Source organism: Malaya genurostris, chromosome 2 (assembly GCF_030247185.1).
Source record: "Malaya genurostris strain Urasoe2022 chromosome 2, Malgen_1.1, whole genome shotgun sequence".
In the NCBI taxonomy this organism is placed as follows: Eukaryota; Metazoa; Arthropoda; class Insecta; order Diptera; family Culicidae; genus Malaya; species Malaya genurostris.
Genome location: NC_080571.1, coordinates 49163450 through 49181773, shown reverse-complemented (window position 1 = coordinate 49181773; position 18324 = coordinate 49163450). Strand labels below are relative to the sequence as shown.

Sequence of the window (18324 nt, the reverse complement as noted above, 5' to 3'; positions counted from 1 at the left end):
CGTGACCGATTTTCACAAACTCAAAACCATAAATAATTGATAGTAGACAAAGCCCATCACATTCATTTCGGCTATCCTGGTTCCCGACATCCGATTCCGGAAGCACTGAAAAGGGTGTTGAAATACTCCTAAATGAAACTCAGACTATTTTCTCAGAGGTGGTTTAGCCGATTTTCACGAACTTAGGATCAAGAATAAGACTCCTGATTCCATATAACTATCTTGAATTTCATCTGGATATGACTTTCGGTTCCGGAACTAATGGATAGTATTGGAAATAGTGGTCAAATACTGTAAAACGGATCTATAGATTCCAAGGAAAAGTCTTACGGTTTCATACAGAATACCAGAATTCATTGTGGATAACACTTCCGGTTCCGAAACTGTAGGGTGTTTTGATTGGTAGATTTTGCTAGATTATGTTCGAGCAAACTTTCCGGTTTCTATTCAAATGAACAGTTGTTTTCAGAACTCCACAGTAATATGATTATGATAGTATGAGTCATATGAGAAAGGCATCATTACACCACTAGGTGGATTGAAACAGTTTTTTTAATTTGAATTTTTCGGATCCTTTTTTAATTCTAGAAAATGTGTTCGACTTTTTTACCAGTGCATATTTTTCCAGGGTGCTTGATTGATTTTTTAGAAGCTCTTCTTCGACACAAAATGATTCTCTACAAAATGATTTTACATGAGAACATGAATATTTGACAATAACTTAGTATTGTTTCAGCTACAACCTTTTAACTTTTCAAGAAATGACATCAATACGATGGTTCCTATAATAAACCTATGAAATTTATATTATTTTCAATAAATTTGAAGAAAAGGTTTATTTTATATGATTTTTCCGGTAATTTTATGAATATCTGAAATAGAGTTGAACGTTTTTTTCGGTGTTTATTTTTCAGTGGTCTCAATCGACTTCTAAGGATTTCTTCTTTAAATCAATTTTTCTACAATTAGAAATTAGATAACATCATTTTAAACTGAAGCTTAATTTTAAAAGAATTTTACAGATCTCTTCAGACCCGTACCCAGGTTTTCGTTTCGGGAGGGGCCCACAAATAAGAAATAACGCATCTAACTGATGATTCTTGTGCCTCAAGTAGTTTTTGTTTTTTTTTTGAAGAGTGAGTGCAACTAATTACAAATTTAAGTAAATTTGTACTCACATATTTTGGATTGGACAATGAGGGATTGAAGCAAGAAGTTATATGTGTCAAAGGGAAAGGATCGATTCTTTACATTTCTTTTATCATATAGTCCCATAGTTCGGCTTCGACTTTTGGTTAAGGAATAACTGAGTGATGAGTAATAAAACCTTCAATTTTAAAGGTGTGTTTTATGTAAATAGGATGTTCTTATTCGTTCACGATGTAAAAAGAAACAAATGTTTTGAAACTATTCAAGCTCTTCTAGTTTGCAAAATTTGTTGATTATTTGTCGAACAGATGGTCGAGCAGATTTAAATAAATTTATATTCAAATTAAGTGCCTTATAATCCCGCATGATCCTAATTAATTTCATCGAGTCATCTTCCGTGTCAGGATCAGAGATGTCAGACCTGCAGATTTGTTTGTAAATCAGCAGATTTATAAAATAAGCTGCAGACATGTTTCAGTTGTAGACTTTTTTGTAGGCTTTTGATAATCACGTTTTTTGTAGACGTTTGTGAGAATTTACAGACTTTCGAAATCGCCGCGGTCTTTTTTTGTTCACTATACCAATTCCTAACATCATTCTTTGAAGAAAACTTCGCAGACTTTTTACAGACTTCTTCAACCCTGCATAAATATATTCAAAATTTTTACTTTGCATCTTTGGTCTGGTTATACAGGGTGATGAGAATAAAAATTTGAATTCGTCATTGGGAGTTACGATGCTATAACAGAAAAATCTTCTTAGTAGTAGTCAAAAACTCCAAAATGGAACTCACATAAATTTCTCAGAGATGACTAGGACGATTTGCACAAATGTAAGAATGGATGGTCTTCTGGATTCATTGACTGGTATGCTATTTTAACCCAATCCGGCTTCCGGTTTCGGAACAGGTTCGGAAGAAGCGGTCAGAACTCCAAAATGAAGCTCACACTCTGCTCTGTGCATTGTCTCGAAAACCGATTTTTAATCGCTCCAATAATGTACACTTATACTAGCTGTCGAAGGTGTTTTTCTTTGTTCGAGGTAGTCCACGAAAAGTATACCGAGACAAACCCAAAGAACCGACTTCATAACCATTCCGCCCAATTTAGCCTACCTAGGTCGATTCGGAGCACTCGTGCCGAATTCAGTCTATTGTCGGTTAATCATTCTGTTCTCTGGTGTATAATAATGGATCCAGACTTCGTCAACAGTAACTAACCGACATCATCAGCATAGGCGGGCATGCTTCCGACGTGGGCTCGCGTTCGTCGTTTTAATCCTGCAAGTGCGGTATCCAGCGGCAGGACATCTTTTTCATTCGCAGAATCTTGCTAGAAGTATGATTATTTTGCTCAGTATTAATCCTCATGGCACTTTCTGGTCATCCCGTACCATTTCCTTTAATTTTGACATTGATAAATTGATTTAATTTTGACTGTGAAAACCGACTTTTGAGCATGGAAAAAAATTCAATAGGGTTATCTGAAACTGGTTGGTAAAATCTTCTAATTAACATATCTTGTTAGTTGATGACTCATTTCTGTTCTTGATTCCGGAAATAGTTGTTATGGTGGCCCGTACCCAGGAGGGGCCCAAAGATAAAAAAATAATGTTACTGAAGATTGCTTATGTACCTAATTTTCGGTGTGCCTTTTACGGGTGTTCTTAAAAGACACTATAAACTTTTCCACTGGAACTGTTATTGTATTACATTTCTTTACGTTTACTGTCTTGTTTTTTCTGTAACACATGTCTGAGATCTTCTAAATCTGTTTTTGATTTCGGGAGGGCCCAGGGCCCCTCGGGCCCCCCCTCTGGGTACGTGACTGGATCTCTTCATGGACATCTGAAACACCTTGCAGATTTGTGCAATTGCCGGACGTGCATAGCATGATCGGTGAGACCTTCGTCAATCCCGCAGCCTACTTGGACTGGAGTTCGTTAGTTTTACTGATACAAGACGCCAATGACCACCAGGTTTAAATTTCTATAATAAACCAAATTCTCTTGACCTTCTTTTAAAGCAAAGTTTTCGCATTACATTCGTTTTGTGGAATTTGGCCTTTCTGTTTCAACAGACTTCGCAGCCGATTCTTAGCGTACAGAATCATTGCATGGCTAGTACTACGATCCTACTGACACTATGAATCCTTCCAGGTCGGAGCTGAGCTGGCTTGTAAGACCAGCACCGTTTACATTGAACCGCCAACCCTTGCTCACCTTGCTGTTCACTAATTATACTATGTTTACCACTCTCGTTGCAACATTTTACGTGCGCAGAGTTTTTTTTAATTTGACTTTACAAATTTTGATTCGATACCTCTAGAAAATTTTTGTAATGTTTAACAAATTCCTGTGTATGCTAATCCGGAGTTCTTTGTTCCTCCGGTCATAAAATATCCAAACACAATACTCGAAAACAACGTATTATAAATTCAACCAACTACCGAGTAACTTCAACTGCACTCAATTAGACTGAAAGGCCAAATCCCCAAAACAACAGCGGAGCGGAACCGAAAACAGCAAAACAAGATGCAACACCCGGAAAGCGCCAATAAACGAAGGCAATCGCATGTATGCCTGGAAGCCGGAAACATATTTCCACGACTGGAATAATTTCCATCGCTCTAATTCCGCTCGCCCGTTCCACGCGAGACATGCAAGAACAACCGGACCAATTGCATTTTACCAGGCCGGAAAGCTCATTTACAATGCTCCAAAAACGATCCACAGCCCTGGCTGTTTCGTTAACCGGAAAATTCCTACGTGCGTTTATGGCAGTTAGAGAACAATGCCAACGGAAAAATGGTGGAACAATAGTTTAGAATTTTCCTCGAACAGCAGTTGCTCGTAATAGTTGTCTGAAGGGGATCGTCCAAAAAACCCGCTTTACATTTTACATTTTACCATGTCGTTTGGCACAGAACACTTTAAAGCATCTTGATGGCGTATATTCCCGAGTGACATTCAGTTATTTCAAAAGTAACCTGACGTTTTTCATGACCACCCGGCCTACTCATTGAACCAACCACCGTACAATTTTCTGTTCGCAATGCACTGCAAACTTTTGCTCGCAACCCCATGGCCTGCTACTGGCTTGTGTCTTCCACCTTCTGCCGGGTCAGGCGTGCGACCAATGTCAGCTAATAGTTGACATTCATATCGGTCGACCGAATCGGACACATGTTGGACATCGTGGATGTCACAGAAAATGGACCTTTCCGGGGCGAACACGCGTCGTCATCGCCAAGACCGGGAAATATGGTGATGCTCAGTGGATGAACTTTCCTAGTACTCTTGTTCAACGCTCCATAAAAGTACACCTCTCAAGCATTCCCACCGGATGGTGCCGGAAATTTCGGTCGAAGTGGAAATATGAACAAGATGAACAATTTTTTTTTGCATCGTGCGATTGAACACGGAATCCACTTCAAGCTCCCTTGATGAAAAAAGCAACAAAATGGAAACGAATTTAAAAGGACAGCCGAAACTAAGGATCAAAGACTATTTTCAAAAGCTGTCGTATCATTGCAAGAACGGTCGTCGAAGCAGGAAAAATGTGGACGAAACATGATCAACATCCGTCATAACAAGAGCTTGGAAATAGCATAAGGGCACAGATTTTTCATGCTACCGCAAAGCAATTTAAATGGTTTGATGGGTTGGTTATCAAATTCAGGTGATTTGGGAAACGAGTGTCGAACAACAACAACAGAAATAAAGATTTTGCGAAAAAGTTATCGTAGAGACGGGATCCGAACTCGTAACTTTTCGTATCCAGGGAAATGGTTTTTCCAATTAAACTCCTTGTTAGAGAAACATTCCTAAAAATAGTTTAACTGAATAAAATAAACCGTCCATGTTCCACGCAGTTCAATCAATAGTCATACCACTACAGTATCCCGCAAGAGATCATACCTTTTGCCTTTCTCATATAGAAAGGTTATGCAATCACTGTGAAAACCGAATTTTGAACCAATGCCCGGATGGTAGAGTGTTATCTACTATTCGACTCAGTTCGTCGAGTACCCAAAATGTCTATGTGTGTATGTAATGGTTTTTTGCACTAACTCTTCTCGGATATCACTGAACCGATTTCAACAAACTTAGATTTAAAATGAAACGTATTGTGCTTCCATACAAAATTCCTGAAGTTTGTTTGGATCCGGTTCTGAAGTTATGGTGTGAAATTCGCAAAACAAATGAAAATATGTGTACTTATTTTTCTCATTTCCATTCATTTTTTTTTCATCCGCTACTTATAAAAACTTTTAAAAATATTCAATACGACTGTACGCCTTAACAAGACAAAAACCAAATAAATTTTCGATAGGAGGTTTTATGGCTGTTGGAGAACAAGTTTGATAGAAGCCAACTCCAGTGGGCTTTTCTCTGCTTCAAACAAATAAATAAAGAAGAGAAGGAAAAATGGTGCATATGAATCATAATTCCTACAATATTTTAATTTTTGAAGTGATGCTATATGACAAATAAAAACCTGTCTTAATCCACCTAGTGGTGTAATGATGCCTTTCTCATATTACTTATATTTCCAAAAGTTTCAGATGCTGTCAAGAAATTTTTTCTCTAGCTTGAATAAAATAAGAAACTTTCTTTGGGTATAAACTAGCATAACCTTTTTCATTTGTAAACAGTTATGTCAAGTTAATAAGAATTTTACTTCTTTTGCATCGTCGCACTAAATGATTGAACATACTTCGCCCTATAGATATGGAACCGATAGTCGGACCTAAATGAAATTAAACAGCGACCTATAAAACTATAAGAACTTTTATTTGAGCCTAATTTTGTGGGAATCGATCGAATTATTTCTAAAAAAATTGAGTGAGTCTCGTTTACTAAATAATATAGCCTACAAATTGAATCAGTTTTGAGCCGAATTTAGAAGAAATTTAATCGGTGTGCAAGTTTAAACACACTTTGCCTTATGAAAGCATGATTCAATAAAAGAATGTGATTTCGGAACCGGAAGTAGGATCGGGATAAAATTCAATACCGATCTATGGTACCATAAGACCTTTCATTAAAATTTGAGTTTGTGAAAATTGGCTCAGCCATCTCTGAGAAAATCGAGTGACATTATTTGTCACATACACACATACATACATACATACACAGACATTTGCTCAGTTCGTCGAGCTCCATTCAAAAGTCGGTTTTCACAGTGATTGTATAGCCTTGGCGGTTCAATGCATAGGGCGCTGGTCTTACAAACCAGTTGTCGTATGTTCGAGCCTCGACCTGGAAGGATTCGTAGTGCCAGTAGAATCGTAGCACTAGCCATGCAAAGGTTCTGTACAATTTGAATCGGCTGCGAAGTCTGTTGAAACAGAAGGTCAAATTCCGCTACAGGAATGTAATACCAAGGCTAAAAAGGGGGTGTTGGCTAGGGTCTAAACGATGAAAAAAATTATCATTTTTGCGAATTTTTTCCAGAATTATCGTTCAACAAAACAAATTCAAATGTTTTGCATGATAAAAAGCATCATTCGAACCATATTTTGTAATTTTTTCGTGTAAAAATATTGAGAAATAAGTAGGTGAAGAGGTATTTTTGAAGCCGCTACTTAAAAATTATGATTTGCGGTGTCCACTGTATCTCAGTGCATACTAATCAGAAGTGAACAAATGAACACAACATAGTTAGAGTAGAAGTTTTTCTAGACCCCAACGTTTCTGTTTGATTATTTTTAAATTTTTAGTGGTTGTTCAAAGCGAAAACTACGATTTTTCACGAAAAAATCCGTCATTTTGTAGCTGTTAAACCTCCCCAAAGTAACAAACAAAAGGAAAACGTTGGAGTCTGGTTTTTATATGTAGAAAGTGTGTGCAAAATTTAAAAAAAAATGGTGCAGTAGTTTTTGAATGACAATGGACACGGACTTTCAAAACCTGCTTTTGAGGAAAACGCGTTTAAAGGTTTTTGTCTATAAAATCAATGGAAACAATTAATTACTCCAGGGAGCCCGTAGTGTCTAACATTTTCAAAAAGTCATATTTTTTCTTTTGTAATTTATTAGAACGAAACATTTCAAGAATGTATTGTTAGGTTTTGAAGTCAATCGAAATAGAGATCTTGGGCCTGTGCGCCGAGCTCTTGCTTCTTCGTAGAATGAAATAGCCTTAAATATAGGTTCATAACTTCCAGAGTTTCGTTCCAAAAGGCTTGAAAATTTCACAGAAAATTCTTCAAATGTTTTATTATAAGAAAATATAATGAAAATAATAAATGATTTTTCAAAAGTGTTAGACCCTACCCGCCCCTTAAACAGTGCCTTCTCAAAAATAATGAAGTTACAGCTAAACCAATTTAGAGGCATGTGCGTTCTTGGTGAGTGAGGTGACTAACAGATCGGCTGAAAAGTTCGTATCGTTTCTATGAGAGGGCGCCACTAGAATTAAATCCATTCCATTTTCAGTTAGTACCAACCTTCAAAAAATACGTGTATAAATTTGACAGCTGTCTGATTATTAGTTTGTGAGATATTGCATTTTGAGTGAAGCTACTTTTGTTATTGTGAAAAAAATGGAAAAAAAGGAATTTCGTGTGATGATGAAACACTACTTTTTGATGAAAAAAAGTGCCGCCGATACCAAAAAATGGCTTGATGAGTGTTATCCAGACTTTGCACCGGGCGAAGCAACAATTCGTAAGTGGTTTGCAAAATTTCGTACTGGTCATATGAGCACCGAAGACGATGAACGCAGTGGACGTCCAAAAGAGGCTGTTACCGATGAAAACGTGAAAAAAATCCACAAAATGATTTTCAATGACCGCAAAGTGAAGTTGATCGACATAGCTGACACCCTAAAGATATCAAAGGAACGTGTTTGACATATTATTCACGAATATTTGGATATGAGAAAGCTTTGTGCTTTGGGTGCCGCGTGAGCTCACAATCGATCAAAAACAAGTCGATGAAAACCATGCTGAAATTGAACGAATTGGGCTTCGAATTGCTCCCTCATCCACCGTATTCTCCAGATTTGGCCCCCAGTGACTTTTTCCTGTTCTCAGACCTCAAGAGAATGCTCGCTGGTAAAAAATTTAGAAGCAATAAATGTAATCGCTGGAACTGAGGCCTTTTTTGAGGCAAAGAACAAATCGTACTACAAAAATGGTATCGAAAAGTTGGAAGATCGCTATAATCGCTGTATCGCCTGTGATGGCAATTATGTTGAATAATAAAAACGAATTTTGGCAAAAAAAATGTGTGTTTCTATTAAACGATACGAACTTTTCAGCCGAACTGTTAAGTACTTACAAGTTCCTATCTCATGCCTTCCCGTGTGTCTTTGATGACATTTGGTCAATATTAGGTGTACAACTTTGCTTCCGCCGTTTTTTTTTTCAAAATTTAAAGCTTTATTGCGAAAAAGTGCTTACAGATGTATTATTCAAAGTATTGTCCGTAGCTAGCGACAACTTTCTCTCAGCTTTCCGGAAAATTTCGGATCCCGGCTCGAAAAAAGGAGTCCTTTTTTGACGCTATCCATGAAGCAATCCATTTTACCAACTCTTCGAAAGGATTGAAAATGTTGATCTGCCAGGCCGTGTGCCATCGAACGGAATAGGTGGTGTGCATTTTATAACTATTAATCGGAAACGGAATCACCCAGAGCGGTACACTTCTTACCTGTAAGGTTGTTCGTGGTGAAATGTGCAAAGCAATTCTGTTACAGCTCGCTTGACCTGGTGCAATGATGTCTACCGCAATTTGTCATGGCATACTATACATTAGTTATTATAAACTCGTTTGCACCCACACATCCACCCTCTTCTCAAAAAAAAAAAATGAAATACTAGTTCTCTTAGCTTTACTTCTAATAAATCAACATAAAAACAAATAAAATAATCTTATAGGTCGATATACGAGAACTTATGTCAGAGAAGGAATAACGTTTCAGTGTAATCATACAGTTTCACTCAAGTTTTCAGATTTTTCGCAATGCACAGATTTTTTTTAACCTTTGGCATCCCTGGGTGTATCGAGTGGTATATCGCTCGGATCCACGATGTAGAATTAACACTGCACACTTCGGAAAAATCCTGTGATTTTATATCTTATCAAATGCACATAAATGGAGCAATTTTACGTGCAAGAACATTCAATATTATACCTAAAATTCCATGACATGAAATTCATTGAAATAAAAAGAAGGTTATGATTGCGACCGCTGTGACTTGAACTGAGAATAATCGGATTACAAAGTACGTCCATTGATCGACTGAGCAACAGAAGAACACATCTGTATTCATACAGTCTAACCCGCTAGCCGAATGCACACTACAATCAAACTAGTAAAATTCATGCACTACAATCAAACTAGTAAAATATTAAGCCATTATTTGGAGGCCGCAGAACAAGCCCAAACCAAACGATTTCTTGGTCCATCGTCTAACAGAAGGCCTCCAAGCCCTTGGTGGGACAAAGAGTGCTCAGGTGCTAAACACGCGAAAAAAATGCTTTCAAAACGTTTTTAAAACGAGGATGAGGAACTCTTCAGAACTTTGAAAAATTCTTGTTTTAGAAACCAAGTACAAGAACATACTTCGAGCCAAGAAATGCAGCTATTGGAGACATTTTGTCGAAGGTTTGTCAATACGACCAGTCGAATGAGGAATCGTTACGTAGGACATGAGAGTGAGGAATACTCGAACAGATGGATATTTGATTTTGCTTCTGTCCGCTCCTCTATAATTGTTACGTAAATGACATTGACAGCTAACCCCATGTACACTAAGACAACTGCAAAAACCATTGCAAGATACCTTAGATCACTTGTCCGTTTGGGCTGTTCATCTGGGTATCGAATTCTCTGCGGAAAAAACGGAGCTGGTCGTATTTTCAAGAAAGCATGATCCCGCGCAGCTTCAGCTTCATATGATGGGAAGAATTATCCAACAGGTTTTGACTTTCAAATACCTCGGAGTGTGGTTTGATTCCAAATGCACGTGGGGAGGACACATTAAGTATCTGATAACAAAATGCCAACAAAAAGTAAATTTTCTTCGAAAAAAAAACAGGATTTTGGTGGGGTGCTCATCCGCAAGATCTAATAAAATTGTATCAAACAACGATACTTTCAGTGATGGAATATGGATGCGTTTGTTTTCGTTCCCCTGCAAACTCTCATATTATCAAACTTGGGCGAATTCAGTACCGTTGTTTGCGAATTGCCTTAGGCTGGATGCATTCGACACATACAATGAGTCTTGAAGTTCTGGCGGGAGTTCGTCCATTGAAAGATCGTTTTTAGGAGCTTTCATCGCGACTGCTAATAGCATGTGAGGTACTGAATCCCTTAGTTATTAATAACTTCGAAAGGCTAGTTGAGTTTCAATCTCAAACAAGATTCATGACAGTATATTTTATCCATATGTTACAGGAAATCGACACTTCAAGATATATTCCTATCCGTCACAGCCTCCTAAATGTCCCTGACTCAACTTAATTTTTCGACACATCCATGCAGCGTGGAATTCCGGAACACCTACGCTCGATGGAAATCCCAAAAATATTTTCAAGTAAGTTCAGGCATATTGACTCTGAGAAAATGTTTTACACGGACGGATCGCGAATTGAAAAAGCGACAGGGTTTGGTATGTTCAACAATAATGTTTCGGCCTCATTTAGGCTTCAAGAACCTGCATCTGTTTATATAGCAGAGTTAGCAGCAGTTCATTATAGTTTGAGTGTAATCGTCACATTATCTCCAAACCATTATTTTCTTTTCACAGATAGTCTGAGTGCAATTGAAGCCATTCGCTCAAACGCTGCTGGCAAAAATGAATCATTTTTCTTGGGCAAAATAAAACAGTGTCTGAACGACATATTGAATAATAATTATCAAATCACTTTAGTTTTGGCTCCCGGTTCATTGTTCCATTCTAGGCAATGAAAGAGTTTGTCCAAACGTGGTGCTTTTGAGGGTGAAACTCATGAGAGACCAATTGCTTTCAACGAATTATATAGCGCGTCCCGCCAAAGAACACTTGCCAGCAAGCTTCTTGGGATATAGATTATCTGGGTCGGTGGATGCACTCAATTATTCCTAAAATATCGACATGGTTCAGGGGACTGAATGTGAGTAGGGACTTCATTCGTGTGATATCCAGACTCATGTCCAATCACTACACATCTCCTTCGAATTGGACTTTCCTAGACTAATCATTGTGCTTATGGCGAAGGTTATCGCGATATTGATCATGTCGTTTGGACGTGCGTGGAGTATCGTGATGTCAGATCTCAACTAATAAATTTCTTGCGTACCCAAGGTAGACCATCCAATGTCCCAGTAATAGTAAATCGCTTGATAAAAACATACTAATATGATATTCGAAATGTATTACGTTTAAAGTATTATGTATTGTGGATGCCACGGCGAAGAAAAACTTAAGCATATTGCCTATTAAATAAACGTACTTATGGAAAAAAAAATTAAGCCATTACAAATGAAATTTCCCAGGTCTTTATGAGTACACCTGTAAAATACAATTTTTTTTTTGTGTGTGGTGTATCATGATGGCGAAGCGAAACTCCTACATTATTTGTTTGTACATTTTCTAAATCATTGTCAACATGTTTTCGAGTTCGATTTCACTACCTGAAGCATAACATGCTCAAATTGCACGGCGTTACTGAAATCGTTGACTCCTCGTCAGTCTGATCAACAGATGCGTCAAATTTCGTCTGATTCTCTGCATTGCTCGTACCGCTGACCCATCGGACATATTTTCCGTTATTCTCCATATATTTTGCTTTTAACACTTTTTTTTGTGGTCTGGAATTGCACGCAAAAATATGCGCGTAAGATTACTTACGAAGCAAATGTGCGCGATCTCAAAATCCGCTTTGCAATGCACGATTATTCAAATCCGCTTTTTTTTTATTTGCACGGCCACGTTGCCTGCTTCCTTTTGTGCGCGACGTTTCCGGTCCGCTTATTTAAATTTAAATATTTGCGCGACCTTCCTGGTCCGCTCTGTGATGCGAGATTTCGAGAATCCGCCATTTTTATTAAAATTGCGCGACCTTCCTGGTCCGCTTATAATGCGCGACCATAGTGATCCGCTTTTTCATTCATTTCATTTTCTCTTCGGCCATTTTCTTTTCACAATTGAACGAGAAAATCTGCGTACCAGATAGTACGATTGTAGCCGAATATTGGTATATATTTTGAGTTGCCCAATCGGACATATTTTCCGTCGTTTGCCATATTACTTTAGTTTAACGCCTTTTTGTGGTCTGGAATTATACACAAAAATATATGCGTGAGATAACTTATAACTGAAATGTACGCGATCTAACGATCCGCTTTACGATGCGCGATTATTGAAAATCCGCTCATTAATTTTCTTTTTTCCATTTGCACGGCCACTTTGCCTGCTCCCTTTATGCGCGACGTTTTCGGTTCGCTCTTTATATTTAAATATTTGCGCGACCTTCCAGATCCGCTATGTGATGCGCGATTTTATGAATCCGCCTTTTTCAATTAAAAAAAATCGTCAACATTTTTTTTAATGTATTTTAATGCGCGACCTTCTTGGTCCGCTTTGATGCGCGACCTTCCTGGTCCGCTTTGATGCGCGACCTTCCTGGTCCGCTTATAATGCGCGACCTTCTTGGTCCGCTTATGATGCGCGACCTTCCTGGTCCGCTTATGATGCGCGACCATAATGATCCGCTTGTTCCAGTTATTTTCAACGTTACGTAATCTCCACCGACGCTTCTTTTTTTTTCATTTGAAAATGAAAATCTTTGTGCCAAATATTTGAATAATTTTCTGTTGCTTTAGGTGATTCCGTTTCCGTTTTGAATAACTATGCTATTTGAATTGCAACTCCTGGCAGGATCGCCATTGTGCATTTTATAACTATTAATCGGAAACGGAATCACCCAGAGCGGTACACTTCTTACCTGTAAGGTTGTTCGTGGTGAAATGTGCAAAACAATTCTGTTACAGTTCGCTTGACCTGGTGCAATGATGTCTACCGCAATTTGTCATGGCATACTATACATTAGTTATTATAAACTCGTTTGCACCCACACAGGTGGAAGTCAGAAGGGGCGACATCTGGGGAATACGGCGGGTCGGGCAAGACTTCCCATTTCAGCGTTTCCAGGTACTATTTGATCACTTTTGCGACGTGAGGCCGAGCATTGTCGTGTTGGAGGATGACTTTGTCATGTCGCTCTTGATACTGTGGCCGCTTTTCTTTTAGCGCGCGACTAAGGCGCATCAGTTGCATTCGGTAGCGATCTCCTGTGATGGTTTCACCCGGTTTTAAGAGCTCGTAGTAAATTGTTATTTATCTTTGTCTTCGACATCGAAATCACCATTTTTAAAACGTTGAAACCACTCCCGACACGTTCTTTTACTCAGAGCAGCATCACCGTAAGTTTCTGAAAGCATTCGATGCGCTTCAGTTGCATTTTTTTTTTTTCGAATTTTAACAGAAAAGTAAAACTTCCCGCAAATGGTGAGAATTGGGCACATAAACAGACATTTTCGAGCGTGAATAATACGAAAACAAGAACAACTGTCACTGAAACAGCGATGACAATTCGTTAGGCACTGTACACACTCACTTTAAAGGCATTATCATCTATGTATTTTGACCAGTCTCAGCCGGTACAGCCACCTATCGGAAAACGGCGGAAGTAAAGTTGTACACCTGATGGAACGACCTCGACTGGGTGCTATCGCCTTCTGCGTTAGTAGCAGGATGAGAGGATGCGAATTGGTTTGTATTCAAATAGGTCAAGTATTTCGCCTTGACGTCATATTGCTGAAATGTATTAAGCCCCTTAGTTTGACTTTAAATTGTCAACTTGTTTTCATAAAAACGGCATTTCGTGCAATTCATACATTAGCATTTTGCATATCGTCCTTATACAAAGCATAAAGCAAAATACGACTTATAAGTACGAACAACTTTTTCTGTATAAATAATAACTCAATTCTTATTATTTGTGTAGTATGCAGGAGTTATTAATTCATACAAAACCGAGGAATATAAACTAATTACGCGTCGATTGCTTGCAATTGCAAGAAGTCGCAAGTCTTTCTATAATGTTTGAATCCATTTAATGCAAGCATTTCATTTAGGCGGGGCTGGTCGAAGGAACATCGATTTGCTATGTATACGAAATGATTCATCGAAATTGGATTGAGTAAACATCTCCCAGACTCCTGCACTAAAGTTATTGGCATGTATAAACAAAACACACGGAAACATCTTTTTTTCTGAAAATCGCTGCCAGAAATCGCCGTGGCTTGGTATAAGGTAAACAAACACACACACATGAGCAACATTTTATGTTCTTACAGAAAAATAGTGAATAAAATGCTAAAATATGGTTCTACAGCACAAGAGTAACATAAGATTGCACAAAATACCATTTCTCCTAAAAGAAACCGTTCTCAAGATATTTAGATAAGAGATTCTGAATTTGGTTGAAAACACAGAGGTACCGTATTTTATGAACTTATTTAAACAATAGCAGCAGTGTTTCATACATGTTGAAACATTATTTTGATCCAGACTGTTTGAATGTTATCCAGGCGGGTACCCAGAAAATATTTTTAGAATATGTTTATCAGTTTCCATACGTATGTTAATATGTGGTTATAAAGTCGTTAGTTGGAAATTATCCATTTCCTATTTGACTTAAATATCGAAAGAAATAAGTTTTCATAATATAGGAATTATCTATAATAAACCGGACTCATTATGGGGCAAATTGGACTATAAAACTTCACACAAAAATTAAGAACGAATACAATGGGGTGAAAAATTCAAGATAATTTAATTTCAACCTTTCGTGAGACTGACGTTCCCTCGTCCAGCTAACTGACGACTGACTATCACATGCAAACACATTTACAAAATCAATCCATGAATCGAAATAATTGAATCGAAATAATTTGTTTAAATCGGTTCAGCCATCTTCGAGATAATTGAGCGCGAAAAACAAACAACGCGTTTTGTCGGTTACGCCACTTATACCATTATACCTCTTGAACCGGAAGATACATCCATTTGATCTTCAAACTTAATCCACAATTTAATTGTAGCTTTCCAACGAGCCTAGCCTTGTTAAAATCGACTAAGCCATCTCTGAGAAAATTGAGCGGTAGAAAAACAACGGTTTTTGGTCGCTTACGTTTCAGGAATCAGGAATCAGAACAAATTGGCTCAAATGGCACGTTTCCCTTGATATTTGGAGATTTGTGCCTTGCCATCAATTTGTTTTTAGCATCATTTTCCCGATATATAAGAGGAAAGGATTGAAAGGAAATGGTAAGGGTTGGACTAGGAGGATGGGAAAAATTGACGGCACAAAAACACATAAAAGCAGAAGTAAATTCTGCACCCCTAAGGGATGCCGAACAATCTGCTGAGGATCACATTTAGTGGAAGCAGAAGTAAATTCTGAACCTCTACGAGGTCCTGAACAGTCTGCTGTTAATAAAACCTCCAACCCCCGAGAGGATTTAGAGATCTTACAAAAGCGACACCATTCTGAACTCCCGGAAGAATGCAGAACGATTCGCAGTATGTACGAGCAGAAGTAAATTCGGCACCCCCTAAAGGATGCCAAATAATCTGCTAAACCCTATTTAAGGTGAATACAGAAGGGATTCATTCACTCCAGGAAGAACGATGAACCCTTCTGACTATAGCTCCTTACCACATTGGGTGAGAAACGAGAGAATATCCTTCAATTTTAGCTCCGCATACACAGACTCAACCATGTATGGAGAACCAAAAACCCGGATGTAGCTGCGTCAATGCGGGACAGTTACATATCAGATGATATGAAGTACCATAATCGCATTCACACAAATCACACGAATAATACTCAGCACGTTGAATAGTAGCCATGTGATAATTGAGTTTGCAATGTCCAGCCAGAGCTCTGACCAGAATACTGCAATGTTGCTTGGAGAAATGCAGTTGACACTTTGACATTTTCAGATTTAAATCTGGTAGAAATGCTTTTGTCTGAGCGCAAGTTTGCAAGCTGCGCCAGTAGCTGGCATGTTTGGATGCAGCCCAAGAACGAATCTTGTGCTTTATCCAACTAGTTGAAAGTGGTAAAGCTGGTTCAGGACCAACGAAATCATTCGTTGCACCAGCTCTAGCCAACTCATCAGCCCATTCATTTCCAGTAATACCAGAATGGCCGGGTACCCATAAGAAGTAAACAGCATTTGAAATGCTGAGGTCTTCAATTTGAGTTCGACATGCGATCACTAGATTCGACCGTGAGTCATTCGAACTGAGTGCTTTTAAGGCTGCCTGACTGTCGGAACAAAAATAAATTCGTTTACCACAGATCCTCTGCTGAAGTGCCGATTGTACTCCACACAGAATCGCGTAGATTTCTGCTTGAAACACAGTACAGTATCTACCAAGTGAATGAGACTGCTCCAGCCTCATTTCACGACAGTAGACACCAGCACCAGTACGACCATTCAACAGAGAACCGTCCGTATAACAAACTATGTGTTCATCAAGTTGTCGTTCCAGACAACCAGACAACCATTCCTCACGAAGAGGATAGCTCACATGGAATGTTTTGAAAGGAAAACTGCATGTGAGAGTTAGGTCACTAGGAGCGAGTAAGTACTCATCCCATGTAACCATTTGAGACCACAAGCGAGTGTGGCTGGTAGCATAATCTAATGGGTTACTGTTCCAAAGCCCTGTAACCTTAAGACGGTATGCACAAGATAATGCTTCTTGTTTTAGGAACACATGTAGTGGTTTAATGCACAGTAGCGCCTCTAGAGCAGCAGTAGGAGTTGTCGTGAATGCTCCTGTCATCGCCATTAGGACCATCCTTTGGAGATGATTTAGCTTTGACTGAACTGTCGCGACTTCTCCTTTCTGCCACCATACAAGACAACCATATGCTAAAATTGGTCTAACAATAGTTGTGTAGATCCAATGAATATATCTGGGTTTGAGTCCCCATGATTTTCCAAAAGCTCGTCTGCATTGGCCGAAAGCCATACAAGCTCTCTTAATCCTGAAGTCAATGTGAGCAGACCAATTCAGTTTTGAGTCAAGAATAACCCCGACGTATTTAACTTGATCGACCACAGTGACCTCTGAACCGAAGAACTGTAACGGACGAGCTCCTGTGATTATCCTACGATGAGTGAAAAGCACCATTGATGTTTTGCCCGGATTTACAGACAATCCAACCTGACAACACCATTGTTCAACAGATCGCAGGGCTTGCTGCATTAAATCAAAGAGAGTGTTAATGCTTATACCGGTCATCAATATATGATAATCGTCGGCAAAACCATAAGTCGGAAATCCAAGGTTATTAAGTTTCCTTAACAAACCATCAGCGACTAGGTTCCATAAAAGTGGGGATAGTACACCACCTTGAGGACACCCACAGACACTCAGCAGCTTCTCTGCTTGCCGAAGCGATGAACAAAGAAGTCGATTGCTAAGCATTGCGTGTATCCAATTTGTGATACTTGAAGGTATGCCATGACCACGGGCTGCTTCCAGAAGTCGGGCTGCTTCGTGTCAGCCGTTTGATCTTTGCACTTGATCCACAATGGAATAATAGCTTCCAAATGACTTGTTAAAATCGGTTCAGCCATCTCTGAAAAAATCGAGCGATAAAAATCAACACATTTTGTCGCTTGTGGCAGTTATAACAAATATTTGTATTTGCTTAAACTATTACTAAGCTTGTTAAAATCGCCTCAGGCATCTTTAAGATAATTGAGCGCAAAAACACGCGTTTTGTCGGTTACGTCACTTATTCAATTATATATCCGGAGCCAGAAGTAGCAGCTATTTGATCTTCGAACTTGATCAATAATCCAATAGTGACTTTCAAACCATGTGAAGTCCCAACTCGCGGTAAACCCAGAGCTCAATTTGACGCTGTTTGTTTATCGATTGCGCGAAAAAATACACCTAGTTGAAAATTTGCGCGGGGACGGAGGGATTATTGTTGAAAATGTGAGCTACCACAATAATTGATTTTTTTAAATAATTGAAGCTCTATTAGAAGGAAACGCATAGTGCTTAGTTCTGTCAGTTATTTACCATATATTTCCTTCTAACAGAACTCCAATGGAGACCCATGGTCAAATGCCAAGTTTTTTAGA

General features: G+C 38.7%; 1 protein-coding gene across 1 annotated transcript in view; it reads left to right on the top strand.

Moving 5' to 3' along the window:
- The window catches only part of LOC131428614 (uncharacterized), an 85865-nt gene extending 82733 nt beyond the window's left edge, over window positions 1–3132 (top strand). Inside the window, exon 4 of the mRNA XM_058592660.1 lies at window positions 3012–3132. Within this exon, the coding sequence (XP_058448643.1) occupies window positions 3012–3132 (121 nt within the window). The remainder of the gene's footprint in view (window positions 1–3011) is intronic.
- Window positions 3133–18324: the final 15192 nt, after the last annotated feature.